Below are 25,852 nucleotides of genomic sequence, written 5' to 3'. Positions count from 1 at the left end.
TGAAGATAGGAAGATAAGAAGAAAATCTGAATGAGTAGTTATAATTAAAGATAAGAAGGTAAGAAGAAAATTTAAACAAAATATTAAATAAATAAGATAAAAGATTTAAGAATTAAATAAAAGAGGATTTAGTTAAATAAATATTATTAAATAAATAAATAAGAAAAAAGATATAAAGTATACTAAATAAATAAATGAGAAAAAAGATATAAATAAAACATAAAACAATAAATTAAACATGAAAGATAAAATAATTTAGAAAATAAATAAATAAAATATTACTTTTGGGGAGGGGGACCAAATCTACTTAGAAGAAAAATGGAATGAAATGAACCCCATTTGGGAATTTCAACTAACTATTCTTTCCATAACAAACTCACCTCCGAAAACTAAAATCTATGTATGGTGTTTTTCGCTAAACTAAATTGACCAAATTTCATATTCCAATGATTTCTAGGCTCTTCACATAAATATGCTAAAATGGTAAATACCATTTAGCAGAAAAGACTTGATTATTGTCAATTGCTTATTATATATTTAATTTAGTGGAACCGCACCCCTAGATTCTAATTCTGGTAAATTTAAACATCTAAAGATCTCAAACACATTCATAGTAATAGCGAAAAGAATTACCAACAAAAAAGAACAGGGATGGAGTACCGAATAGTAAAATAAAATGAGAAAATCAAAAGAGGCGAAGAATGTTCCCTCAAAAGATAAGACGAAGAAATCTTCGATCACAGAATAATCTGAATTAGCATGGTCATAAACGTCACAGAGAACATTAAAACCCTTTTCTTTCTTTCTTTTTTTCAATAAAGAACCAAGTAGAAATTAAATCTAAAAATCAAAGAAAAATAAAAAAAGGACGAAGCTCAAATACATGTAATGATAGAGTATTTTCCCCTGACCTTCTCACAAAAGAGGAGGTCTCATAATGAGCTGGGATTAACATATATCATCATCGCAATACACCCCCTTTATTCCCAAAAAATCAAAGAATTGAGTACGAAAAACTTATCTCAAAAAATATCAAAATTGACAACCAAACGACAGATCATTCAGTGCCCCCTTGCTTGGGGGCAATGAATAATTTTTCCAACCAAACAGGATGGGAGGCATTTCAAGCTTTGTTTGGAAATTACAGCGAAAGTCATCACTCAAACTCGTACATACAGATACTAACATGAGCATCCAAAGAGAGAGAGAGAGAGAGACCTGTGGGTTAGATTTCGACAGATTCAGAGGACTTCATGAAGAAGAGGAAGTAGAAGAGGCATGGGGTATAAATAAAGCGATTGATGGGCTAGGGTTAGGGTTTATTGAGGGAGGTCTCTATGATTTTACGTAGATACCCATGATGTGGATATTGGGGGGCCTGAAAAAGGGAAGCCTCCTGGACTAGGAACAAGACTGGGTATGGTTGGACTTGACCCAAGGTTGCATATTTTGTGGCCCGGTCCTTTCTAAGGAAAAATGTTTTCTTTTTTTTTAAGAAATACTACTTTACAAAGCTTTTCATGAATAATGTTTTACGGAGGTAAATCGTGTCCGTCCAAAGTACATTGGACGGTTCGGATTTTAATGAAAAAGTTTTTGAAGAAAAGTTTCATTAAAATCCGGACCATCCAATGCCAAAACGGTCTGGAAACTAATTCACCTTCGAAAACTAAAATCTATGTATGGTGTGTTTCGCTAAACTAAATGGACCAAATTTCATATTCCAATGATTTCTAGGCTCCTCACATACTTCTGCTAAAATGGTAATACCATTTAGTAGAAAAGACTTGATTATTGCCAATCGCTTATCATATATTTAATTTAGCGGAACCGCAACCCTAGATTCTAATTCTCGTAAATTTAAACATTCAAAAGATCTCAAAAACATTCATAGTAATAGCAAAAAGAATTTTCAACAAAAAGAACAACGACGAAGTACTGAATGGAAAAATAAAATGAGAAAATCAAAAGAGGCGAAGAATGTTCCCTCAGATGATAAGATGAAGAAGTATTCGATCACAACGATCTGAATTAGCATGGTCATAAACATCACAAAGAACATCAAAACCCTTTTACTCCCTCCGTCCCCTTTTTAATGTCCAGTATTCCATTTTGAGTTGTTCCTTAATAAATGTCCATTTTGTAAAGTTAGTGGATAAAAATGGGTACATTTTCCATTTTACCCCTAAAAGTAGAATCCATTTGGAAAAGTTAGTAAGTAAAAGTATAATGATAATGTTTCCATAGAGAGTAAGTAAAAAAAATGGAGGTAAAAATTAATGTGAAAGGTGTAGTGATAAAGTTTTTTTAACAAATTGAAATTACGAAGCGGGACACTTAAAAAGGGATGGAAGGAGTATTTCTTTCTTTTTTTCAATAAAGAACCAAGTAGAAATTAAATCTAAAAGTGAAAGGAAGAGAAAAAAAGGGCGAAGCTCAGATTATCTGTTAGGATAGAGTATTTTCCCTGACCTTCTCACAAAAGAGGTCTCATAATGAGCTAGGATTAACAATTATCATCATTGCAATACAACCCTTTATTCCAAAAAAAAAAAGAAAAAAGAAGAATTTGAGTACGACAAACTCATCTCAAAAAATATCAAAACTGACAACCGAACAAGATATCATTCAGTGCCCCCTTGCTCGGGGGCAATGAATAATTTTTCCAACCATTCAAGATGGAGGCGTTTCAAGCTTTGTTTAGAAATTACGGCAAAAAACATCACTTAGACTCGTACATACAGATACTAACACGAGCATCCAGAGGGAGACAAAGAGAGTGAGAGACCTGTGGCTTGGATTTAGACAGATTCCGAGGGCTTCGTGAAGCAGATGAAGAAGAAGATGCACGGGGTATATAAATAAAGCGATTGATGGCCAGTGTCAAGGTTTATTGAGGGGGGTCTCTATGAGTTTTTCTATAAACCCATGATGTGGCTATTGGGGTACCTGAAAAAGGGAGGCCTCGTGGACTGGGAACAAGACTAGGTATGGTTGGGCTTGACCCAAGGTTGCATATTTTGTGGCCCGGTCCTTTCTACGGAAACATGATTTCTAACTTCTTTTTCTTAAAAAAACTGTTTCAGAGAGCTTTTCATGAATAATGGTTTACAGAGGTGAATCGTGCATGTCCAAAGTACATTGTACGGTTCGGATTTTAATGAATAACTTTTCGAAAAAAAGTTATATTAAAATCCAGACCGTCCAATGCCGAAACAATCCGGAAACTAATTCACCTCCAAAAACTAAAATCTATGTATGGTGTTTTTCGCTAAACTAAATGGACCAAATTTCATATTCCAATGATTTCTAGACTCCTCACATACATCTGCTAAAATGGTAATACCATTTAGCAGAAAAGACTTGATTATTGTCAATCGCTTATTATATATTTAATTTAGCAAAACTGCACCCCTAGATTCTAATTCTCGTAAATTTAAACATTCAAAGATCTCAAAAACATTCATAGTAATAGCGAAAAGAATTACCGACAAAAAGAACAGGGATGGAGTACTGAATAGTAAAATAAAATGAGAAAATCAAAGGAGGCGTAGAATGTTCCCTCAGAAGACAAGACGAAGAAGTATTCGATCACAGTATGATCTGAATTAGCATGGTCATAAACATCACAGAGAACAACAAAACCCTTTTTCTTTCTTTCTTTTTTTCAATAAAGAACCAAGTAGAAATTAAATCTAAAAAACAAAGAAAAAAAAAAAAAGGGCGAATCTCAGATACATGTTAGGATAGAGTATTTTCCCTGACCTTCTCACAAAAGAGGAGGTCTCATAATGAGCTGGGATTAACAGATATCATCATCGCAATACACCCCCTTTATTCCAAAAAAAAACAAAAATTGAGTACGAAAAACTTATATAAAAAAATATCAAAACTGACAACCAAACAAGAGATCATTCAGTGCCCCCTTGCTCGGGGGCAATGAATAATTTTTCCAACCAAAAAAGATGGAAGCATTTCAGGCTTTGTTTGAAAATTACAACGAAAAGCGTCTCTCAGACTTGTACATACAGATACTAACATGAGCATCCACAGAGAGAGAGAGAGACCTGCAGGTTAGATTTGGGCAAATTTAGAAGGCTTCGTGAAGCACAGGAAGAAGAGGCATGGGGTATAAATAAAGCGATTGATGGGCTAGAGTTAGGGTTTATTGAGGGCTGTCTACATGATTTTACGTATATACCCATGATATGGTTATTGGGAGGCCTGAAAAAGGGAGGCCTCGTGGACTGGGAACAAGACTGGGTATGGTTGGGCATGACCCAAGGTTGCATATTTTGTGGCCCAGTACTTTCTACGGAAACATGTTTTCTAACTTCTTTTTTTAAGGCGGATCAAAAAAAAAAACCTCTTTTTTTAAGAAAAATTATTTCACAGAGCTAAATAATGGTTATCAAAGGTAAATTGTACCCGTCCAAAGTACATTGGACGGTCCGAATTTTAATGAAAAAGTTTTGGGAGAAAAGTTTCATTAAAATCCGGACCGTCCAATGCCAACACAGTCCGGAAACTAACTCACCTCCGAAAACTAAAATCTATGTATGGTGTGTTTCGCTAAACTAAATGGACCAAATTTCATATTCAAATGATTTCTAGGCTCCTCACGTACATCTGCTAAAATGGTAATACCATTTAGTAGAAAAGACTTGATTATTGCCAATCACTTATTATATATTTAAGTTAGCGGAACCATACCCCTAGATTCTAATTCTCGTAAATTTAAACATTCAATGATCTCAAAAACATTCATAGTAATAGCGAAAAGAATTACCAACAAAAAGAACAGGGATGGAGTAACGAATATAGTAAAATAAAATGAGGAAATCAAAGAAGGAGAAGAATGTTCCCTCAGAAGATAAGATGAAGAAGTATTCGATCATATAATGATCTGAATTAGCATGGTCATAAACATCACAGGGAACATCAAAACCCTTTTCTTTCTTTCTTTCTTTTTTTCAATAAAGAACCAAGTAGAAATTAAATCTAAAAATCAAAGAAAAAGAAAAAAGTACGAAGCTCAGATACATGTTAGGATAGAGTATTTTCCCTAACCTTCTCACAAAAGAGGAGGTCTCATAATGAGCTGGGATTAACAGTTATCATCATCGCAATACACCCCATTTATTCCAAATAAAAAATAAAAAATTGAGTACGAAAAACTTATCTCAAAAATAACAAAACTAACCAAACAAGAGATCATTCAGTGCCCCCTTTCTCGGGGGCAATGAATAATTTTTCCAACCAAAAAAGATGGAGGCGTTCAGACTTCGTTTTGAAATTAGTAGAGGTGTCCAACATGCCTAACGTGCCGTGCCATTCGACTTCCATGCCATGCCCATTTACTTCATCGTGCCGTGGCATGCTGTGCCCGTTTACTTCATCGTGCCGTGCTTTAAGCATTCCGTTGTGGGCCATTTTACTTTGTCGGGCTGTGCCTTTTTTAATTCGTGTCGTGTCATGACGTGCCTGATTAATTAATCGTGACGTATCTTGTCGTGCATTTTTTTGTTGTATCGTGTCGTTCCTTTTTGTCGTGTCGTGTCGTGCCATGCCTTTTTTTATCGTGTCGTGTCGTGTCGTGCCATGCCTTTTTTTATCGTGTCATGTCGTGCCATGCTTTTTTTTATCGCGTCATGTCGTGCCATGCCTTTTTTGAATCGTGCCGTGTTGGCCCGTTTACTTAATCGTGTGCCGTGCCGTGCCAAGATTAGACCGTGCGTGTGGCGTGGTGTGCCGCCTTCAAACGTGTCGTGCTCGTGCCCGTGCCGATTAACAAATCTAAGGCTTGTCTTAAAAATCAGTTCCATAGCACATTTTTCAGATATTAAAACGAAAATAATCATAGTTTTCAAGGCCAAATCATTTTTCCATGAAAATAATTTCAAACTTGGAAACATTGCCTACATATTTTCTAAAAGCTCAGTTATTTTCAAGTTATTCCCAAAACGCAAGTTTCGAAAACCGTAATGAAGATAACGGAAATCAATCTGTGTCCAAAAAGGAGTAAACGGAATAGTCATGGAAACAAACAGTCCCCTCTGTAGAATCGAAAACCATAAGCTGAAATACTATAGGAATAATAATCCAAAGCAACAATATCCTTTCACTGAAGGGACAACAATCAGAAACTCAAACTCAACAATATGTAAACTATCAAATGTACATGAAGTAACAGTACGTAATGCTGGGGAAAACTCAAAAATTTCAGAAATCTTGGCCACAAAATTCACTGCAATGCGTAATGCTATGGAAAATCAAAAAATTTCAGACATCTTGGCCACAAAATTCACTTATATAGAGATCTTAAAGTGATAATAACAGATATCCCCAGACTCCAATCAATACTACCAACAAATAGCATGATCTGAGTAAGCAAAAATCAATCCATACCATGATTTGTGGACAAGATGCACAAACAGGAGCACGAATTCAATCAACTGGAGTGAAAAGCATTTGGAACTCCAAGGGGCCTTGCAGGGATGGGGAAAGGAAGAAAACAAAACTGACCAACATTTATATTTCATCCACTTAACCATAACACCAAACATATTGGTTTACATTTGAATAACAGATATATGCACACCCATAATTCGTCTAGCAACTAATTACAATAAAACAGAAGATCATTGCATAAATACCTTGGCAGCTCCGGTACTGCTGGGGATAATGTTGAAACAGGCAGCTCTTCCACCTCTCCAGTCCTTCTGTGATGGACCATCAACAGTCTTTTGTGTGGCTGAAACACATGCAATAATAAGACAACAATTTCACATTCTCCAAAGTAACAAGGACGAGAAATAGGCACACACCAGTAATTGCATGTACTGTGGTCATGAGAGCTTCAACAATGCCAAATCTGTCATGAATAACCTGTCAAGATTGGTATACAAAAAGCATAAGATAGCCATTTCGGTCTACAGCTACATGAAAACTTTGGATTCTAAATATGACAAGTGATTGAAACCAAGTACAAAATCAACCTTTGCGACTTAACTTGCGTAGTCCCAACGTTACCCATACCTACAAAGCATAAAACATACAAGTTCAACGTGACGTGAAAGAACTCCTAAACATAAATTACAGCATGCTGTATACAAAAATAGATCACAAGATCCCGGAAGACTATTGAAGGCCATTACATTTTCATCTAGTCTTGTTTCACTTTTGGCAGTCACGCCTTCACACCTTTACTGGAGGGTTGGGTCTCATCTTTCTCAGCATCGCCATCATCTGCCTCATCAGCTAGTTTGGTAAGTTCGTCCTGGATCATCAGCTTTATTGAAGACTTTCTGGAACTAAGATCCATTTTGAACCGCCCGGCTGCAGAAAGAGGAACAAGGAGAAGGATTTCTTACAGTATTTGGACACAAAGACTACAAATAAAGCACAACGAAGGGGTAAGTAGGTTTTTCTGTTGGGTTTCATCATTCTCGTATGTGAGCATCAAGGATGGATAATGAGCTTGAGTTCAGATAGTCAAAGCTCACATCCAATCCTTTTTGGTTCTCGATGGAGTTAGTCTTCTTTGCACCTAAGTAAAGTTCTGACCACAAGCATGCAAATGCACGCGGGGTTTCTCACTCGTGCACATAAGAGAGGTCTCTAAATTTTGACTTTAATTTCGTCATATCACCTTTTCTTGGACACCCTTTGCACATACACCAAGAAAACAAATACTGATAGCTGGTTGTAGTTGTAACCAAGAAGTTAGCGAGAGTAACAATGCCCAGACCGATAAAGAGCAGACCTTGTCTTCTATAGAAGCTCATCCATAAGGACTATAGGAATAACAAAGCAACAGCTGGTATTTTAACACCCACTACAAAAATGCAACACAGTGCCCAAGCTACTGAATAACACTATCAAAAGTTTTAACCAGAGACTTCGTAGTCTAATAGCATAGAAGTATAGAACCAAGCTCGTATACATTATTAAAACAGTTACTCTTGTTCTGAAAGCATGAGATTTAACCCTAACAATTTTACATTATCAAAAAAAAAAAAGAAGAGAGAGATTTAACCCTAACACAAATAAGAAAAATGTAAGAGAGCATACCAAGTTGTTTCAGAATGTCAGTGAAGGTAGCCTGCAAAAGACCGGAAGGATGATAAAATCGCATTAGCACATTTCAAAATCATCAAAGAACGAATAGAATAAGCAAATTATAATAGGCATGAATTTTAAAGATCTGATCACAGACAAGCCACCTAGCATGAAAAGATAAACCTTTCACCATACCTGATCTAGGATGCATCTAATTTCGACCAGATCTAGCAAAACAGCAACATAGAAAGAAAGAAAAAAAAAAGAATGTAAACCGAAGAATTAAAGATTTCGAGAACAGATTCGATACCTTAGGGACCTGAGGCGCAACGTCCCAGCCCAAACGCTGCCTCTTTCGCAGGCGAAGGTGACTGGTGAGTGAGTCGGTGAGCTGAGGTGATGAGAGAGTCGGAGAGACACAGAGAGAGAAAGACGTTGAGAGACTGCGACTGTGCTTTACCTGAGATTCGAACGATTCTCCTCCTACTGCTCAACTAGCTCGGTCTCAGAGTCAGATAGACAGAGAGAAAGAGAGACGTTGAGAACGGAGAGTTGGAGAGACAGAGAGAGAGAGAGAGAGACGTTGAGAAAAGTAAACAAAGTCGGAGAGAGAGAGAGGGAGAGGGAGAGACGTTGAGAGAGTGAGATCAGATGACTGCTAGGGCAGCACCTCATTGCTTTTATATGATCTGTGTGATCATGTGCATACGAGACACCATAATCCATATGCACCAACTTATCGAAAATTCTCGTAAAGTCCTATAATCTATCACTCGAGCGCCACCCGAGCTGTTTTTTGAAAATCAGAACCGTCTACCTTTTACGTGGGAGTGATTATATCATTCGTGCAAAAAATGAAGTACATTGGTTATCGTTATATACTTGATTGCACATAACAAAAAATTTCATATTAATGAATCTATGTCCCGATGAAAGGGCTCCAAAACCCGATATACCTGAAAATTGCGCGAGTCATTAAAACACCAAGAACAACAAAATAAACGGTATGGATCGTCATAGTTGTGTCGCAATTGTGTGGCTACCATACAAGAGGCCCATTTTTATAAAATAGAATTATATAATATATATTACTTGTTCCAATTATAAGCACAAAAAGATTGTTGGCTTTGGTGGTTTGAGATGTGTGTCAAGTCCTTAAGGACTTGTGTTCGATTCCCATAGGAATTATTCTTTAAAACCATTTTTTTTTCTTATTTATTATTAGTTGTTCCAAGTAATAACATAACATGATTAATGGCCTTGGTGGTTTGTGATGTGTGACAAGTTCCATAGGACATTAGGACTTGGATTTGAATCACATGGAGGTTTTTTTTTTTTAAATTAGTTTTTTTCTTATTTATTTTCTATGTATTTTTTTTTTTAAATCTTTATTAGATAAAACGCAATGTATATCAGTATATGTGTGGTAATTGGTATATCATTATGTTTTTTATTCAAATTTTCTTAATCATATAAAATATTTTAAAAGCTTATTTTAATTAAATAAAAGGAAAAGATTAATAAATTATTGAATTATCAAAAAATACATAGAAATAAAGTAAAGTATAATTTGAAATCCCTTGTTTATTTAATAACATTTTTTTTTGGTTTTTTCAAGTCTCGTGCCGTGCCTTGACGTGCCCGACAAGAACCGTGTTGTGTTGAGCCTGTGCCATGTCATGCCGTGCCCGACTAGAACCGTGTTCTGTCGTGCCATGCCCGTCATACTTCCGTGCTCGTGTTCGTGCCTGTGCTCGTGCCGTATCGTGAATCGTGCCCCATCCCACTTCCGTCTCGTGCCCGTGATGTGCCCGTCTAAGACCGTGTCATGTCGTGCTGTGCCGTGCCAACTTCCATGCCATGTCCGTGTCGTTCCCACTCACTTCCGTGCCTGTGTCGTGTAAAGACCCGGTATTTTTAATAAATAATAATAATTTCCAAAACAAAAATATTATTTTGCTCTTTAGTTTATTTAATGCGAAAAATTATTTATGTCGTCACACCAATTTTATTTTCGTAATCGATTGGGCGCGCATGCGTGTCTAACAAGTAAATTCCTTATTGTGTGCACATGTGTACACAAAATCATTTTACCCTTTCCCATTTCGTACTTTCGGCTGAAGAGAAAAAAAAATAGAAGAATAGAAACAAAATATTTCATCATCTTCCTCCATCAAAATTCGATGGCACATAATCTCTTACCCATTGGTTACTCCACTTCTTCAATTCCCCTCCAGGTAAACTTCCTTCTTATTTCCTTCTCTTCCTTCTTTTGTTCCCAACAAACACACACACACACACACTCGGTAGATAGAGAGAGAGAGATCAGCCGCCGCCACCTCTCGCCATCACCACCTCCTCCATTCTCCACTCACCACCGTAGCTCCTCCATCTTCTCCAAGCACCACCGAGCTCCTCCACCTCACAGTCGTGTACCACCATCTCCTCCTCTCCGCGGTAACCGAACACCTCGTGCCACCATCGCCACCGTCTTCGAACTCCTTCACCACCGAAACCTCCCCCCACCGAGTAACCCACCCAGCCGGCCATCACCACAATTGGAGTCACCATCGCCACCGCGTCACCACAGCTGGAACCGCCACCACCAATCAGCTCCTCACCACCATTGCCATGAACAGCCGAGCTTCGCTGCCGCTTTGACCCGCCACCGAAATCTCTTCAAACCCCGTTTCGTCAGACGAGAGGTAGTCCGAACTCACCTCCCTAAATATATATTATGTTTCGTATTGATTGTTTCGTGTTTAGGAATGTAAATTCGGTCCCAACGTCGCCGGTTGATCCGGACATTGTTTCCGTTGGCCATAACTGTTGTTTTCTTTTAAAATTGGTTTGGAGTGTTACAGTTTAGCCTCTCGTGATTTAAGAGCTTATAAATCTAACTCTTGAGTAGTAAAGTTAATATTAAGTTCCGAAGTTAATTAGTTTCGATTCGATCCAAATTTTGTTGCAAATACGAACTATTCTAATATTGTCAACACTCCGAGGTGATGTAGATTAAATGAAAATTTTTGTTTTGAAAAAGAAAAGGAAAAAACAAGAGGAATCACTTCATTTTCTTAATATAATATTCAATCGCATGATTAGTTTCTATGGCATGAATAAATGTTAGCATGTTTTGTTGAAATGTCTTAATGATGAGGATATCTAAATTTGTTAAATGAAAGTATTAGTTTACGAGACAATTGGTGTTAGGTCGATTACTCTGTTTAAGTGATAGTTGTTAATGAAAGGTGAACATGGTTATTAGTCCACGTGAAGCATAATTTATTTTGTCTCGTGCTTAATTCATGTTAACTGTGGACATACACGATTTCGAAAACATAGAATGGACATTAGAAGCCGGGGTGGTATACGATTAGCGGATCACGTAGACGCTGATAAGTAAAGGATAAATCGGAAAGTGATTGAGTTATGAATTTAAGATGGGTGCTAACAAGGGCTAGTCTTGTGCTAAGATGGGTGCTAACAGGGGCCCAGGTTGTTTGAGAAACGTAACTCTAGGTAGGGTACAGTGGTGATTGGCTGCGAGAACAGGTTTGGTTCCTTCCTTGCGTGGTTGCCTCGACTGTAGATCCGAGTAAATAATTTGGTAGCTATCAGCGGGACACAGCAAGGAGCAATCTGAATCACACTGGGGTGCCTTACGCTGGAGGTTGAGGGTAGGACGGATCTCAAGGTGGAGATCCTAGACTTTCATATAAGTTGAAGGATAATAATGAAACCAAGCGCCGTATTTTGCATTGCACTCTTTATCTTCTTGTGTGTAAGTTATGGGTTCGGGTGGGTTTTGGCTATTGAGCGTCATCGCTCACGGTTCTATGTTGCCCTGGTAACTCGAATGCCACGTACTGAAGACAAAGCAGAAGGGTCGTATGAAAAAGTGAAGTGATGTTGACCGATAGCAGAAGGGCTGTGGGCAAAGAATGATTTGTCGTCGACCAAAGAAGATATTATCGAACTCTGGTTACACCCTTAGTTGCTCTGTAATTCCTATTAATTACTTTTATATTGTACAGTAAGAGAATCTGACAAATTACTTTAAGGTTGGTACATTGTGATTTGATTGAAATTGACAGAACTTTTGAGATTTTAATGCTTCAAAATGGAAATTTATTTAGAAATCCCAATTCAATATTTTTTTCATGTCTCCGAATTTTCGGGGCGTTAAATGTCGTGCAGCGTGCCCACTAATACCGTAGCGTGCCGTGCTAGGATTAAACTGTGCCTGTGTCGTGACGTGCCACCTTCAAACGTGCTCGTGCCCGTGCCCGTGCCTGTGCCGACCCAGCACGTTTGACACCTCTAGAAATTACAGCGAAAACCGTCTCTCAGACTCGTACATACAAATACTAACACGAGCATCCACAGAGAGAGAGAGAGAGGAAGAGAGACCTGTGGGTTAGATTTCGACAGATTCAAAGGGCTTTGTGAAGCCGAGGAAGAAGAACAGGCATGGGGTATAAATATAGCGATTCATGGGCTAGGGTTAGGGTTTATTGAGGGGGGTCTCTATGATTTTACTTATATAACCATGATGTGGTTAATGGAGGGCTTGAAAATGGGAGGCCACGTGAAAATGGGAGGCCTCGTGGACTGGAAACAAGACTAGGCATGGTTGGGCTTAACTCAAGGTTGAATATTTTGTGGCCCGGTCCTTTCTACCGAAATATGTTTTCTAACTTCTTTTTCTAAGAAAAACTATTTCACGGAGCTTTTTATGAATAATAGTTTACGGAGGTGAATCGTGCCCGTCCAAAGCACATTGGACGGTCTGGATTTTAATGAAAAAGTTTTCCGGAGATAAGTTTCATTAAAATCCGAACCGTCCAATGCCGAAACGGTTCGGAAACTAACTCACCTCCGAAAACTAAAATCTATGTATGGTGTGTTTCGCTAAACTAAATGGACCAAATTACATATTCCAATGATTTCTAGGCTCCTCACATACATCTGCTAAAATGGTAATACCATTTAGCAAAAAAGACTTGATTATTGTCAATCGCTTATTATATATTTAATTTAGAAGAACTGCATACCTAGATTCCAATTCTCGTAAATTTAAGCATTCAAAGATCTCAAAAACATTCATAGTAATAGCAAAAAAAATACCAACAAAAAGAACAGGGATGGAGTACTGAATACTAAAAATAAAATGAGAAAATCAAAAGAGGCGAAGAATGTTGCCTCAGAAGATAAGATGAAGAAGTATTCGATCACAGAATAATCTGAATTAGCATGGTCATAAACATCACAGAGAACATCAAAACCCTTTTCTTTCTTTCTTTCTTTTTTTCAATAAAAAACCAAGTAGAAATTAAATCTAAAAATCAAAGAAAAAGAAAAAAAAAGGACGAAGCTCAGATACATGTTAGGATAGAGTATTTTCCCTGACCTTCTCACAAAAGAGGAGGTCTCATAATGAGCTGGGATTAACAGTTATCATCATCGTAATACACCCCCTTTATTCCAAAAAAAAAATCAAGAATTGAATACGAAAAACTTATCTCAAAAAATATCAAAACTGACAACCAAACGAGAGATCATTCAGTGCCCCCTTGCTCGGGGGCAATGAAAAACATTTCCAACCAAACAAGATAGAGGCCTTTCAGGCTTTGTTTGGAATTTACAGCGAAAACCATCTCTTAGACTCGTCCATACATATACTAACACGAGCATCCAGAGAGAGAGAGACCTGTGGGTCAGATTTCGGCAGATTCAGAGGGCTTCGTGAAGCAGAGGAAGAAGAAGAAGAGACATGGGGTATAAATAAAGCGATTGATGGGCTTGGGTTAGGGTTTATTGAGGGGGTCTCTATGATTTTACGTATATACCCATGATGTGGTTATTGGGGGGCCTGAAAAAGGGAGGCCTCGTGGACAGGGAACAAGACTGGGCATGGTCGGGCTTGACCCAAGGTTGCATATTTTGTGGCCCGATCCTTTCTACGGAAACAAGTTTTCAAACTTCTTTTTTTTTTTTTAAATATTTCATGGAGCTTTTCATGAATAATGTTTTATGGAGGTGAATCGTGCCCGTCCAAAGTACATTGGACGGTCCGAAAAATGTTCCCTCGGAAGATAAGATGAATCGCACCCCTAGATTCTAATTCTCGTAAATTTAAACATTCAATGATCTCAAAAACATTCATAGTAATAGCGAAAAGAATTACCAACAAAATGAACAGGGATGGAGTACCGAATAGTAAAATAAAATGAGAAAATCAAAAAAGGCGAAGAATGTTCCCTCAGAAGATAAGACGAAGAAGTATTCGATCAACAAATGATCTAAATTAGCATGGTCATAAACATCACAAAGAACATCAAAACCCTTTTATTTCTTTCTTTTTTTCAATAAAGAACCAAGTAGAAATTAAATCTAAAAATGAAAGAAAGAGAAAAAAAGGACGAAGCTCAGATACATGTAGGATAGAGTATTTTCCCTGACCTTCTCACAAAAGAGGATGTCTCATAATGAGCTGGGATTAACAGTTATCTTCATCGCAATACACCTCCTTTATTCCAAAACAAAAAACAAAGAATCGAGTACAAAAAAATTATCTCAAAAAATCTCAAAACTGACAACCAAACGAGAGATCATTCAGTGCCCCTTGCTCGGGGGCAATGAATAAGTTTTCCAACCAAACAAGATGGAGGCGTTTCAAGCTTTGTTTTGAAATTACAACGAAAAGCGTCTTTCAGACTCGTACATACAGATACTAACACGAGCATCCAGAGAGAGACCTGTGTGTAAGATTTCAGTAGATTCAGAGGGCTTCGTGAAGCAAAGGAGGAAGAAGAGAGATGGGGTATAAATAAAGCAATTGATGGGCATGGGTTAGGGTTTATTGAGGGGGGGGGGGGGGGGTCTCTATGATTTTACGTATATACCCATGATGTGGTTGTTGGGGGGCCTGAAAAAGGGAGGCCTTATGGACTGGGAACAAGACAGGGCATGGTTAGGGACGACCCAAGGTTGCATATTTTGTGGCCCAGTCCTTTCTACGGAAACAGGTTTTCTAACTTCATCTTTTTTTAAGAAAAAATATTTCACAGAGCTTTTCGTGAATAGTGGTTTACGGAGGTGAATCGTGCTCGTCCAAAGTACATTGGATGATCCGGATTTTAATGAAAAAGTTTTCGGAAAAAGTTTCATTAAAATTCAGACCATCCAATGCCGAAATAGTCCAAAAACTAACTCACCTCCGAAAACTAAAATCTATGTATGTTGTGTTTCGCTAAACTAAATGGACCAAATTTCATATTCTAATGATTTCTAGGCTCCTCACATACATCTGCTAAAATAGTAATACCATTTAGGAGAAAAGACTTGATTATTGCCAATCGCTTATTATATATTTAATTTTGCTGAACCGCACCCCTAGATTATAATTCTCGCAAATTTAAACATTCAAAAGTCTCAAAAACATTCATAGTAATAGCGAAAAAAATTACCAACAAAAAGAACAGGGATGGAGGACCGAATAGTAAAATAAAATGAGAAAATCAAAAGAGGCGAAGAATGTTCCCTCAGAAGATAAGACGAAGAAGTATTCAATCAGAGAATGATCTGAATTAGCATGGTCATAAACATCACAGAGAACATCAAAACCCTTTTCTTTCTTTCTTTCTTTCTTTCAATAAAGAACCAAGTAGAAATTAAATCTAAAAATCAAAGAAAAAGAAAAACAGGACGATGTTCAGATACATGTTAGGATAGAGTATTTTCCCTGACCTTCTCACAAAAGAGGAGGTCTCATAATGAGCTGGGATTAACAATTATCATCATCACAATACACCCCCTTTATTACAAAAAAATATAAAGAATTAAGTACGAAATACTTATCTCAAAAAATATCAAAACTGACAACCAAACGAGAAATCATTCAGTGCCCCCTTGCTCGGGGGCAATGAATAATTTTTCCAACCAAACAAGATTGAGGCTTTTCAGGCTTTGTTTGGAAATTACAGCGAAAAGCGTCTCTCAGACTTGTACATACAGATACTAACACGAGCATCCAGAGAGAGACCTGTGGGTTAGATTTTGGCAGATTCAGAGGACTTTGTGAAGCAGAGGAAGAAGAAGAGGCATGGGGTATAAATAAAGCAATTGATGGGCTAGGGTTAGGGTTTATTGAAGGGGGTCTCTATGATTTTACATATATACCCATGATGTGGTTACTGGGGGGCCTGAAAAAGGGAGGCCTCTTGGACTGGGAACAAGACTGGGCATGGTTGGGCTTGACCCAAGGTTGCATATTTTGCGGCCCGGTCCTTTCTAAGGAAACATGTTTTCTAACTTCATCTTTTTTTAAGAAAAACCATTTCACAAAGCTTTTTATGAATAATGGTTTACGGAGGTGAATCGTGCCTGTCCAAAGTACATTGGACGGTCTAGATTTTAATGAAAAAGTTTTTGGAGAAAGCTTCAATAAAATCCGAACCGTCCAATGCCAAAACGGTCCAGAAACTAACTCACCTCCGAAAACTAAAATCTATGTATGGTGTGTTTCGCTAAACTAAATGGACCAAATTTCATATTCCAATGATTTCTAGGCTCCTCACATACATCTGCTAAAATGGTAATACCATTTAGCAGAAAAGACTTGATTATTGCCAATCGCTTATTATATATTTAATTTAGCGGAACCGCACCCCTAGATTCTAATTCTAGTAAATTTAAACATTCAAAGATCTAAAAAACATTCACAGTAATAGCGAAAAGAATTACCAACAAAAAGAATAGGATGGCATACCGAATAGTAAAATAAAATTAGAAAATCAAAAGAGGCGAAGAATGTTCCCTTAGAAGATGAGACAAAGAAGTATTCGATCACAGAATGATCTGAATTAGCATGGTCATAAACATCACAAAGAACATCAAAACCCTTTTCTTTCTTCCTTTTTTTCAATAAAGAACCAAGTAGAAATTAAATCTAAAAATCAAAGAAAAAGAAAAAAGGACGAAGCTCAGATACATGTTAGGATAGAGTATTTTCCCTGACCATCTCACAAAAGAGGTCTCATAATGAGCTGGGATTAACGGTTATCATCATCGCAATACACCCCCTTAGAGGTGTCAAACGGGTCTGTCGTGCCGTCCCATGCCGTGCAACTTCCATGCCAACTGTGCTTCGTGCCATGCCCGTTTACTAGAGGTGTCAACCGGGTCGTTTAACTCCGTGCTAACTGTGCTTCGTGCCGTGTCATGTCGGCCCGTTTACAGTATTAACTCAAATCGTATCGTGCCGTGCCGTTTGTCAATTGTGTGGTGCTGTGCCGGCCCGTTTACTTAAATCGTGTCGTGTCGTTTTGTGTCGTGCCGTTTGCCAATCGTGTCATGTCGTGCCAGCCCGTTTTCTTAAATCGTGTCGTGTCGTGTCGTACTGTTTTCAATCGTGTCGTGTCGTGCCGACCCATTTACTTAAATCGTGTCGTGTCGTGCCGGCCCATTTACTTAAATCGTGTTGTGTTGTGCTGTTTTCAATTGTACAAGACGTGCCGGCCCGTTGACTTAGTTTGGTCGGGCCGTGCCGTTTTAAGTCGTGTCGTGCCGGTGCCGGCACATCACCAACCAATTTTCATCCAGAATATTATTGCATGGGTTGTATTTGTATTGAAATATTATTTGTAGTACACTCCTATTACACCTATTCTGTTTGTTTGTAAGTTTCTGTAAAATTAACTGAAGAGCATGCAATCCTGAAAACATGGATGGAAACATTTTCATGGTCTGTGACTAGTACAAACTTAGAATATGACAATGACGATACCATGTACTATGATTAATCAAAGCATAGAACTCAAGAACTAGTAAGACTAACCGTTTCAGTGAGATCTAGTGTTCTAGGCATATTCTCAATTTTTTCTGCAGCTCTTATGGCTTCAATCCACCATCCATCCTTCCTGCAGCTGTCTGTGATGCTTTCGTCACTGTAAAACTTCATGTGCTCCTGCCCATTTTGAACAAGTTGATGTTCAAGGTTCTCATCTGTGGAACCTCCTACGTTGTGCGAACCTAAGTTGAATAGAATTGTATCATCGGGAATTGCATCTTTGGGGATTGGACGTGAAGGGGATCGGTAACCTGTTACAATCAATCAGCTCAGCGAAAAGTATTCACTTTGGTAGTTAAAGAAACGGGGAAAAGACTCATTCAGACCTCTGCAATCAGGATCATGGCATTTCTAATAGTAAACAGCCTTTCTTAAGTCAACGACTCAACAATGTAGATCACTGAAAGAGAAAGGAAGGAAGAAAACGTCAATGTATATATTACTGTTCTTCTAAACAGAACAATCTGAAAAAAAAATAAACATTTTTAGGTATTTCGACTGATTGCTCAGCTTATTAACTGAGATTAACGAAAATGAAACCATAACTTATTAACTGGGAACAAAATTACTGGTTGAAGGATATCATCATAATCGGGAGAGTGCACACTGCACATACGAGAAACATTGCTACTCCCTGATTTTGACTGAAAGAGTCTGAAGTTGATTCATGAGCTTTCTTAACAAATTACGACAGTCATAAGTGGAATGGTCATACTAATATCTCATGCAGTGTCCAACTAAGAGGCCAGGTTCTAACAACTACTTAAGGCCTTGTACCAGATGGAGTAGTTACTAAGCACACAAGTCAAGTCAAATTCTTACTTTCGCAGCAGAGAGACAACATAACTAAATTGTGCAAAAATAAGAATGAAAAAGCTTCTACTGGGAACTGAAAAGCATGAATGCTTCAATGTAAAAAATCTTCAAAACAAAAATTGAAAGATTGTTTGAAGGCTTATAGCTTAAAAGGGAAGACAAGGAATGAAATTTACCGTGATTGCTTTTATGTTCTCTACCAATTCCTTCACAGTATCTATTTCTTGACATGTTGTACACCATCATTCCATACTCTGAGAACCAGTACCAACTTCGGATTTTTCCTAGAATTACACCAAAAATCAGTAATGGAACATGTAAGTTGTATTTCCATACAACAATAAACTAACAGGAATCTGAAGGCATAGATGGAAAACGTTAAAAGTTTTGGTACAAGAACAAGATCAGTCTCCTTTCATATCGACAAAGGAGATAACAATAAGTTGGTGTTCTGAAGTATACTCCAATCTCACATAAAGTTTGCCTCCGAATTTGTGCCTTCATCACCTCCAAAAGGCACCCTCTCTCTCAATCTCATACCCTCTATTCTCAACTACCCACATCTGATGGTCCCTGATCAGCTCAGTATGTACCTACCATCTTCCCAGAGGATCCATTCTAACCATCTCACAGCCAACCTTCCGAGCATATCACAGCAGGAACAAATTTACAAGCTGTTTTTAGCGTGTGGACTACCTCATAAGTAGAAGCAATATAGGAACAAATTTATCCGATCTAGGGTTTGACTCACTGCCAGACCAGTCACCGACTAGGGAGTGAAAGAGAGAGAGAGAGAGAGAGAGAGAGAGAGAGAGAGACGTTGAGAGTGGAGAGAGTGAGAGAGACAAGAGTGAGATTTAGACGGTGAGAGCGAGAGATGTGAGATTGTGAGAGACATAGTCGCAGAGAGAGATAACGAGAGTAAGACTGTGAGAAACAGAGTCCCGGAGAGAGATGTCTGCTAGGGCAACATCTCATTTCTTTTTATAGTAACCGTGTGATCATGTGCATACGGGACACCAATAATCCATATGCACCAATAATGAAAAAATCTCGTAAAGTCCTATGATGCATCACTTGAGGGGCGCTTGAGCTATTTTTGAAAAATCGGAACCGTCTAGATTTTACGTTGAAGGGATTATATCATTCATGCCAATAATAAATTAAATTTCTTATCGTTATGTACTTGATCGTACATAACAATATTTTTCATAATAATTAATTTACGTCCCGATGAAGGAGCTTTTAAAACCTGACAGACCCAAAAATTGGTGAAAGTCATTAAAACACAAAGAATAACAAAGTGAACAGTATGGATCATCATAACTATTTTTGTGATCATGTGTTTAACATACATTAGACAATAGCAGAATATTTTGATTCATAACCAACTGAGTTCAATGTATATATTTGAAAGGTAGCTACAGACTATTTTTTCTGAACGTTCGATCTAAACCGTTATAATTTAACGTCTTGTCAAATTAATTATTCTCATATGAATAGGTGATAATCAAATATCGGAAACCACATCATCGGAACACATTCGGTGCTTCCAAAAGCATTAAAGTCCTATAATGCACTACTTGAGGGCTGCCTAAGCTATTTTTTAAAAATCGGAACCATCTAACTTTTATGTGGAAGGGATTAGATTATTCATGTTAATAATCAAGTAAAATGTTTATCACTACATACTTGATCAAACGTAAAAAAAATTCAATCAAACAATGAATCAGCATGCCAATGAAAGACCTTTCAAAATCTGACGCACGAAAAAACTAGATCCCATGATTAAAACACTAAGCACTACAAAATAAACGCATTGAATGGTATCGATCGTTGTGATTGCGTTGTGATTGTGTGGCTACTGCTTGATGGCCTCGTTTTTATATAATAAAGCTATATATTATATACTAATTTTTCAACTTTGTAACACAAGTTAATTGGTGGTATAGTGGGTTGTTCGTGTATGAAAAAATCTAGGGACCTGGGTTCAAATCTTATTCTAGCCAACAACCTCTTTTTCTTTTTTCTTTTTCCTTATTTCTACTATGTATTTTTTTTCTTATTTTTTGTTTCAGACTTTTTTTTTCTTGTTTCTCGTTAGATATGGGGTAAATAATATACGACTATTGCACATTTCTTTTCGCATTAAATTACTCCTGCACCATAAATATTTGATAAGTTTTTTTTAAAAATTTTTTACTTGTTATCTTGTAATGTTAAATTTACAAACCAAAGGTCCAAAGCCTATTCACTAACAAAAATAAAAACAAATATTTTTTACCAAATAAAATTTAATAAATTTGTAAAGGTAAAAAAATGATTTTTTAAAAACACAATTTTTTAAAATTAGATATCTTAGTTGTTTACCTTTAATTTTTTAAAGGTAAACAAATATTTTTTACCGAATAGAAATTGTTAATTTTTTTAAATTAAAAAAAGTCATTTTGCTTATTTAATTTTTTTTTTGTTTTTTCTTGCCTTGTGTCGTGCCCTTTCGTGCTTGTGTCGTGCCTGTACTCGTGCCCGTGCCCAGCTAGAACCGTGTCGTGTCGTGCCGTTCCTGTCCACTTTCCGTGCCCATGTTGTGCCCGTCTACGACAGCGTCGTGTCATGCCAAGCCAACTTTCGTGCCGTGCCCGTGCCTGTGCCTGTGTCGTGCCGCCCATTTCCGTACCCGTGTCGTGCCCCGGGCCCACTAAGACTGTGCCGTGGCAGGTCAAGACCGTGCTTGTAACGTGTCGTGCCGTGCCTGCCCGGCCCATTTGACATCTCTAGACTAACACGAGCATCCAAAGAGAGAGAGAGACCCGTGGGTTAGATTTCAGCAGATTCAGAGGGCTTCGTGAAGCAGGGGAAGAAGAAGAGGCATGGGGTATAAATAAAGCGATCGATGGGCTAGGGTTAGGGTTTAATGAGGGGTGGTCTCTATGATTTTACGTATATAGCCATGATGTGGGTATTGGGAGGCCCCAAAAAGGGAGGCCTTGTGGACTGGGAACTAGACTGAGCCTGGTTGGGCTTGACCCAAGGTTGCATATTTCGTAGCTCCGTCCTTTCTACAGAAACATATTTTCTAACCTTTTTTTTTTTGAAAGCTATTTCACAGAGCTTTTCATGAATAGTGGTTTACGAAAGTGAATTGTGTCCGTCCAAAGTACATTGGATGGTCCGAATTTTAATGAAAAAGTTTTCAGGGAAAAGTTTCATTAAAATCTGAACCGTTTAATACCGAAACGGACGGCTGAGATCAAGCGACTCCGCAAATTACCTCTTTTACAGCGGCTCCATGAATAAGCCATACTCTTTTATTTTGGTTACATCGGAAACATGTTTTCTAACTTGAATAAACAAGATTTTGTGCCTTAATGCTCTGTTTGGAACTTAGGAAAAAAGAAAAATAAAGAAAAAGTAAATGGGAGGAAATTAGAGGAAACGGGTGGAAAATTTCACTACTCGCAATTCTAGAATTTGTTGTTTTCTCTTCTCTCTCTTATAATCAAAAAAACAAAGGTAAAGAATTTTCTTTGTAACTTTTTCTTTCTTTTCCTTAACTTTTGGTAGGTTTCAAACACAGAGCATAAAAGTATCACCCGGTAGTGAGAGAACATTTTGGTACACAATGCTGGCTAAGTTCTCAATTTTTGCTTGAGAAAAATTTCCTATGGCTGGCCCGTCACGATAGACTCCCCACGAATCACCCCTGCGGCTCTCTTTCGTAGATGTAATTATGGTACCGAGAATATGAATCATCTCTTCAGATAATGCGTTTAAGGCCAAATCTACCTGGGTTATGTTTTTGTAACACGGCTATCGCTACCTCCGCTCTTGAAATTCAGGAGGCCAGGCCTGGAATTTTTCACTTAAACTAGGCAGCTAGTCTCTTCGTGATGGGTTGGGGATGGGACACCTTGGGGTGTAATGGCAGGTTTGTTTGTGTTGAGCACCGTGTTGTCTCTTCTAAGATTGGTCCAAAGGTTTTGGTGTTCAAGGTTTAATAAAAAAAAGTGTGCCCTTAGAACAAAAAAATTTGGAAGCTTAAATAATAATAAAAAAAAACCCTTAGAAGCTTAAAAAATTAAAAATGAAGAGAGACTTACATAGTCAGTTATACAATCTGGCCGGTGGTTCTTCCTAGGACCAATGACCTCATCTCTCAAAAAACCAAGACAACAAAGTAAACCCTTGTTCTTCCAATGGTGAACATGGACTGGACGGCTGGTGGTGCACTCGTGGCGTGGCCAGTGGCCCGTGGTGCCGGGTGCGTTGATGGTGAGCCGATTTAGGAAAAAAGAAGAAAACCCTTCTAAGTTTCGTTCCATTTTCGGGGCCCTTCTTAGAAAACCCTTCTTCGTTCAATTGATATTAGATACTTTGGTGCGCAAAGATATGAGCATAATGGGTTTGTATGAACAAGTGGCCCTGACAGAGTTCAATGGAGGAAAATGATTCATGTAGCTGACCTCAAGTGATTGGGACATAAGGCTCGGTTTGGGCAAAAATGTGAGAGAGTCAGAGATGGTTTTGTTTGTTTCAAAAATTAAATGGACCATCTAGATCTCCTATTTACAAAAGTCCCACTGAGTTTTTTTGGGGTCTTTCTTTCATTGGATCCATGTAGGCCTTTATTTTATCTTGGAATGGGCCATTTTTTCCTTCTATTAAGCTAAAAAAAAACTTCTACTTAAACTCAAATAGGAAAATTAGCAGAGTGCCTCTAAAATTTACCAGTTTTGAGATGCCCAAGGCCCAGGCATCTTGGGGTTGGGCCGGCCTTGGTCTCTCCGATGGGTTGGCCATTGGCAGCTTGATGGTTTTCAGAGGCCACTGATTGGTGGTGATGGTTGCTATCTGTCTGAAATGGTGAGCAACAGAGGTTGGGTGGTTATGATTGAAGTTTTTCAAAAGTTTTAGGGTTATGTTTTGGGTTTTTTTGGGCTGGGCTTAGCCCACTTTGCAGGGTTAGGCTGTTTAGTTGTTATGGGCTTTGCCCTTTTAGATGTATTTGGGCTTGATTCTCATCTGACTGTTTTTTCGAACTTTTGGTTGAATTTTCCTTCTCTTTCCCTCTTAATAAATTGTCACTTTTGCCAATTGGAAAAAAAAAAAAGTTCTTAGCAACACCCCAAATGAATTTGGGTGTCGATATTTTTATTTTCTTCCTTCGTTCTTATACTGTTTTCATAATACTCATTTCTTGCTTTTAATGCAAAATTAAGTATAACAATACATAAAAACAAACCCAAAGCATGTCCTTCACCCTTTTACCCTTCCAACCGCACTACTCCTCCTTTAATTCCTTCCTAGGTCTAAGCTCAATTCCCTCAACAATAAGACCACCTTTCAACTGAACACCCTTAACCTCCTTCACACTCATTCTCACGTCTTCGCGATCATTAATTCCATCATTGAAGAACTCGCCCAATTCAATCTCCAACCACCCATCCCCCCTCTCCCTCGGAACCCGTTCTTCTTCGCCCATAAAAATTCGCTCCAACGGTTGTTTCCTGCCATCCTCAGGGCGACGTAGCAAAATCGTCCCTCTCATCACTTGGTGGTTGCCAACTTCGATAGAGACCTCCGATGGGAGCGCGTCGAGCCCGTAAGCTCGATTAGCCAAATTTAGAATGAGATGGGCACTGTAAGTAGTTTTGGGTGATAGCATTCGAGTGGAGATTCTGGCTGTAATTTCTAGCCACCAGGTGGTTATGAGTTCTGCAACTTCTGCAAACCTGCTTGGGGAGATGAAAAAGACATTATTGCAATCCCAAAAAATAAAAAGAGTTTAAAGTCTTTTCATTGGCGGGGTAAACCTGGGTTTTCTGCTGCCTCCATTGTGGCCACCATGCTACATATCGTGCATTTATTTTAATAATCTAAACCGTACGTTCATCCTATATGGCCCTCTAAGACGAAGGCAAACCTCACCGTTTTCACTGCAGCCGGCAAGAATTTAAACTCTTATACTTCTTTCTCGAAAAAAGTTTATATGGACATAAAGTATTGTTCTCACGTGATAAAAATCCTAGATACACCCTTGAATGTAACAAAACAAATAAAGTACAGAAATTAAATTTAACTGGTTAAATATTATTCACAAACCTTGATTGAATGAAGGGTTTCCACGACCAATAGAGATGATCGTTTCCCCATGTAATCGAAAGCTCTCTAGCACTCAACATGCAGCATCTCTTGCTTGTTGATTTATCTAACCAAAACATCTGATCGAGTCATGACAAGGAGAGTCAATCTATTTATCAAGAACAAAGTATATATAACTGTAAGATAACTTAAATACGCCGCGATAAAAAAAAAAAACCCCCCTTATATCCTTATGAGTATACGCAGCAAAGATAGATCGTACTAACTTCTAGCTAGCCATCGTCATTAATTCAAGGTGAATACCAAACACATACAGTTATACTCTATACATTTAGGTGTCTTCTAACTTATTCATAATTTGATTGCGTATTATTAGCTTATGAAGATGCCAGGTTAGGACCCTTAATCTCTTCGATCAAAACTTTTTAGTTTCTGAGCACAGAAGAAACTCAAACTAACATAATGGATAAAGTCCTAGTTCGCCGCTCCCTTTAAATTAAGATCTTAACTCCACCCTACAAGTTGGAGTTCGTGTGTATCAACTTTGACGCGGCCAAATGAGCTAGTGAATTAACCTCACTATATGTATAGATGACGATGGCGATGCCGTTGCAAAACTTTTTTTTCTTCTAACAAATCTTGTAAGTTTGAATCAATTATGTGCACTTGGGACGACCAAATTAAGGAGATAGTGAATTTACCTTGTTACCATTATCGATAAGATTCGGATTACAGAGCCAAAGGTATAATTCTTTTTTCGACTTGAATACGAGTGAGGAATATTCCACCAGTCTGGAGAGAACCTCTAAATAATCGGATGGCAAGAATTTTCCCCACACCTCGTCGGTTTTTGCCGCAGCACCTACGACCGTGCATACAAGGGACACCCGACACGCATCGCGAGGAGAGGTAAAAGATAGAATGCGAGCAACACAATCTTGTGGCAGAAGATCATCCATGGTTTAACAGGAGGGATCACGAGAACTGGAAATGAAAGCTACTATATACATGGCTTCCCAT

At 38.1% G+C, this 25,852-nt stretch overlaps 1 protein-coding gene, 1 long non-coding RNA gene and 16 other non-coding genes across 20 annotated transcripts; all 18 read right to left on the bottom strand.

Annotated features, from left to right (window-relative positions):
* Positions 1 to 702: 702 nt before the first annotated feature.
* Positions 703 to 783, bottom strand: LOC131328177 (small nucleolar RNA snoR53Y). Its single transcript, XR_009200451.1, has one exon. It is a non-coding gene; the product is annotated as a small nucleolar RNA snoR53Y (small nucleolar RNA).
* Positions 784 to 868: 85 nt separating this feature from the next.
* Positions 869 to 975, bottom strand: LOC131328109 (small nucleolar RNA snoR69Y). The gene has a single exon (XR_009200391.1). It is a non-coding gene; the product is annotated as a small nucleolar RNA snoR69Y (small nucleolar RNA).
* Positions 976 to 1,981: 1,006 nt separating this feature from the next.
* LOC131328182 (small nucleolar RNA snoR53Y) lies at positions 1,982 to 2,060 on the bottom strand. Its single transcript, XR_009200455.1, has one exon. It is a non-coding gene; the product is annotated as a small nucleolar RNA snoR53Y (small nucleolar RNA).
* Positions 2,061 to 2,429: 369 nt separating this feature from the next.
* LOC131328105 (small nucleolar RNA snoR69Y) lies at positions 2,430 to 2,533 on the bottom strand. Its single transcript, XR_009200387.1, has one exon. It is a non-coding gene; the product is annotated as a small nucleolar RNA snoR69Y (small nucleolar RNA).
* A 1,023-nt stretch (positions 2,534 to 3,556) lies between these two features.
* Positions 3,557 to 3,637, bottom strand: LOC131328174 (small nucleolar RNA snoR53Y). The gene has a single exon (XR_009200448.1). It is a non-coding gene; the product is annotated as a small nucleolar RNA snoR53Y (small nucleolar RNA).
* An 86-nt stretch (positions 3,638 to 3,723) lies between these two features.
* Positions 3,724 to 3,829, bottom strand: LOC131328108 (small nucleolar RNA snoR69Y). The gene has a single exon (XR_009200390.1). It is a non-coding gene; the product is annotated as a small nucleolar RNA snoR69Y (small nucleolar RNA).
* On the bottom strand, positions 3,796 to 8,636 carry LOC131326749 (uncharacterized). Of its 3 annotated transcripts, none has more exons than XR_009200109.1 (5): positions 8,372 to 8,636; positions 7,855 to 8,104; positions 6,999 to 7,819; positions 6,828 to 6,888; positions 3,796 to 6,754 (listed from the first exon to the last, which is right to left on the bottom strand). It is a non-coding gene; the product is annotated as an uncharacterized LOC131326749 (long non-coding RNA). The 3 variants fall into 3 exon arrangements; XR_009200108.1 differs by having other exon boundaries at positions 6,999 to 7,338; positions 8,074 to 8,104; XR_009200107.1 differs by having other exon boundaries at positions 6,999 to 8,104.
* LOC131328173 (small nucleolar RNA snoR53Y) lies at positions 4,860 to 4,940 on the bottom strand. The gene has a single exon (XR_009200447.1). It is a non-coding gene; the product is annotated as a small nucleolar RNA snoR53Y (small nucleolar RNA).
* LOC131328103 (small nucleolar RNA snoR69Y) lies at positions 5,029 to 5,134 on the bottom strand. The gene has a single exon (XR_009200385.1). It is a non-coding gene; the product is annotated as a small nucleolar RNA snoR69Y (small nucleolar RNA).
* A 4,624-nt stretch (positions 8,637 to 13,260) lies between the features above and the next one.
* LOC131328180 (small nucleolar RNA snoR53Y) lies at positions 13,261 to 13,341 on the bottom strand. The gene has a single exon (XR_009200453.1). It is a non-coding gene; the product is annotated as a small nucleolar RNA snoR53Y (small nucleolar RNA).
* A 91-nt stretch (positions 13,342 to 13,432) lies between these two features.
* LOC131328102 (small nucleolar RNA snoR69Y) lies at positions 13,433 to 13,538 on the bottom strand. The gene has a single exon (XR_009200384.1). It is a non-coding gene; the product is annotated as a small nucleolar RNA snoR69Y (small nucleolar RNA).
* A 781-nt stretch (positions 13,539 to 14,319) lies between these two features.
* On the bottom strand, positions 14,320 to 14,400 carry LOC131328181 (small nucleolar RNA snoR53Y). Its single transcript, XR_009200454.1, has one exon. It is a non-coding gene; the product is annotated as a small nucleolar RNA snoR53Y (small nucleolar RNA).
* Positions 14,401 to 14,485: 85 nt separating this feature from the next.
* Positions 14,486 to 14,590, bottom strand: LOC131328107 (small nucleolar RNA snoR69Y). Its single transcript, XR_009200389.1, has one exon. It is a non-coding gene; the product is annotated as a small nucleolar RNA snoR69Y (small nucleolar RNA).
* Positions 14,591 to 15,601: 1,011 nt separating this feature from the next.
* On the bottom strand, positions 15,602 to 15,682 carry LOC131328176 (small nucleolar RNA snoR53Y). The gene has a single exon (XR_009200450.1). It is a non-coding gene; the product is annotated as a small nucleolar RNA snoR53Y (small nucleolar RNA).
* Positions 15,683 to 15,770: 88 nt separating this feature from the next.
* On the bottom strand, positions 15,771 to 15,874 carry LOC131328106 (small nucleolar RNA snoR69Y). Its single transcript, XR_009200388.1, has one exon. It is a non-coding gene; the product is annotated as a small nucleolar RNA snoR69Y (small nucleolar RNA).
* Positions 15,875 to 16,876: 1,002 nt separating this feature from the next.
* Positions 16,877 to 16,957, bottom strand: LOC131328179 (small nucleolar RNA snoR53Y). The gene has a single exon (XR_009200452.1). It is a non-coding gene; the product is annotated as a small nucleolar RNA snoR53Y (small nucleolar RNA).
* An 84-nt stretch (positions 16,958 to 17,041) lies between these two features.
* On the bottom strand, positions 17,042 to 17,144 carry LOC131328101 (small nucleolar RNA snoR69Y). The gene has a single exon (XR_009200383.1). It is a non-coding gene; the product is annotated as a small nucleolar RNA snoR69Y (small nucleolar RNA).
* Positions 17,145 to 23,824: 6,680 nt separating this feature from the next.
* Positions 23,825 to 25,852, bottom strand: LOC131326224 (F-box protein PP2-B15). The gene is made up of 3 exons (XM_058358915.1): positions 25,534 to 25,852; positions 24,833 to 24,951; positions 23,825 to 24,462 (listed from the first exon to the last, which is right to left on the bottom strand). The coding sequence occupies exons 1-3, from the start codon at positions 25,789 to 25,791 to the stop codon at positions 24,012 to 24,014; spliced, it is 828 nt and encodes a 275-aa protein (XP_058214898.1). The 5' UTR covers positions 25,792 to 25,852; the 3' UTR covers positions 23,825 to 24,011.

Source organism: Rhododendron vialii, chromosome 5a (genome assembly GCF_030253575.1).
Source record: "Rhododendron vialii isolate Sample 1 chromosome 5a, ASM3025357v1".
In the NCBI taxonomy this organism is placed as follows: Eukaryota; Viridiplantae; Streptophyta; class Magnoliopsida; order Ericales; family Ericaceae; genus Rhododendron; species Rhododendron vialii.
The sequence above is the reverse complement of the archived record's forward strand: the minus strand, read 5'-3'. Positions and strand labels throughout refer to the sequence as shown.

Coding starts and splice junctions, on each gene's coding strand:
- LOC131326224 (XM_058358915.1), bottom strand. CDS start 25,791: ATGGATGATCTTCTGCCACAAGATTGTGTTGCTCGCATTCTATCTTTT. Junction 24,952..25,533: donor TTATCGATAATGGTAACAAG/GTAAATTCACTA, acceptor TGACTCGATCAG/ATGTTTTGGTTAGATAAATC. Junction 24,463..24,832: donor AAACCCTTCATTCAATCAAG/GTTTGTGAATAA, acceptor CTCCCCAAGCAG/GTTTGCAGAAGTTGCAGAAC.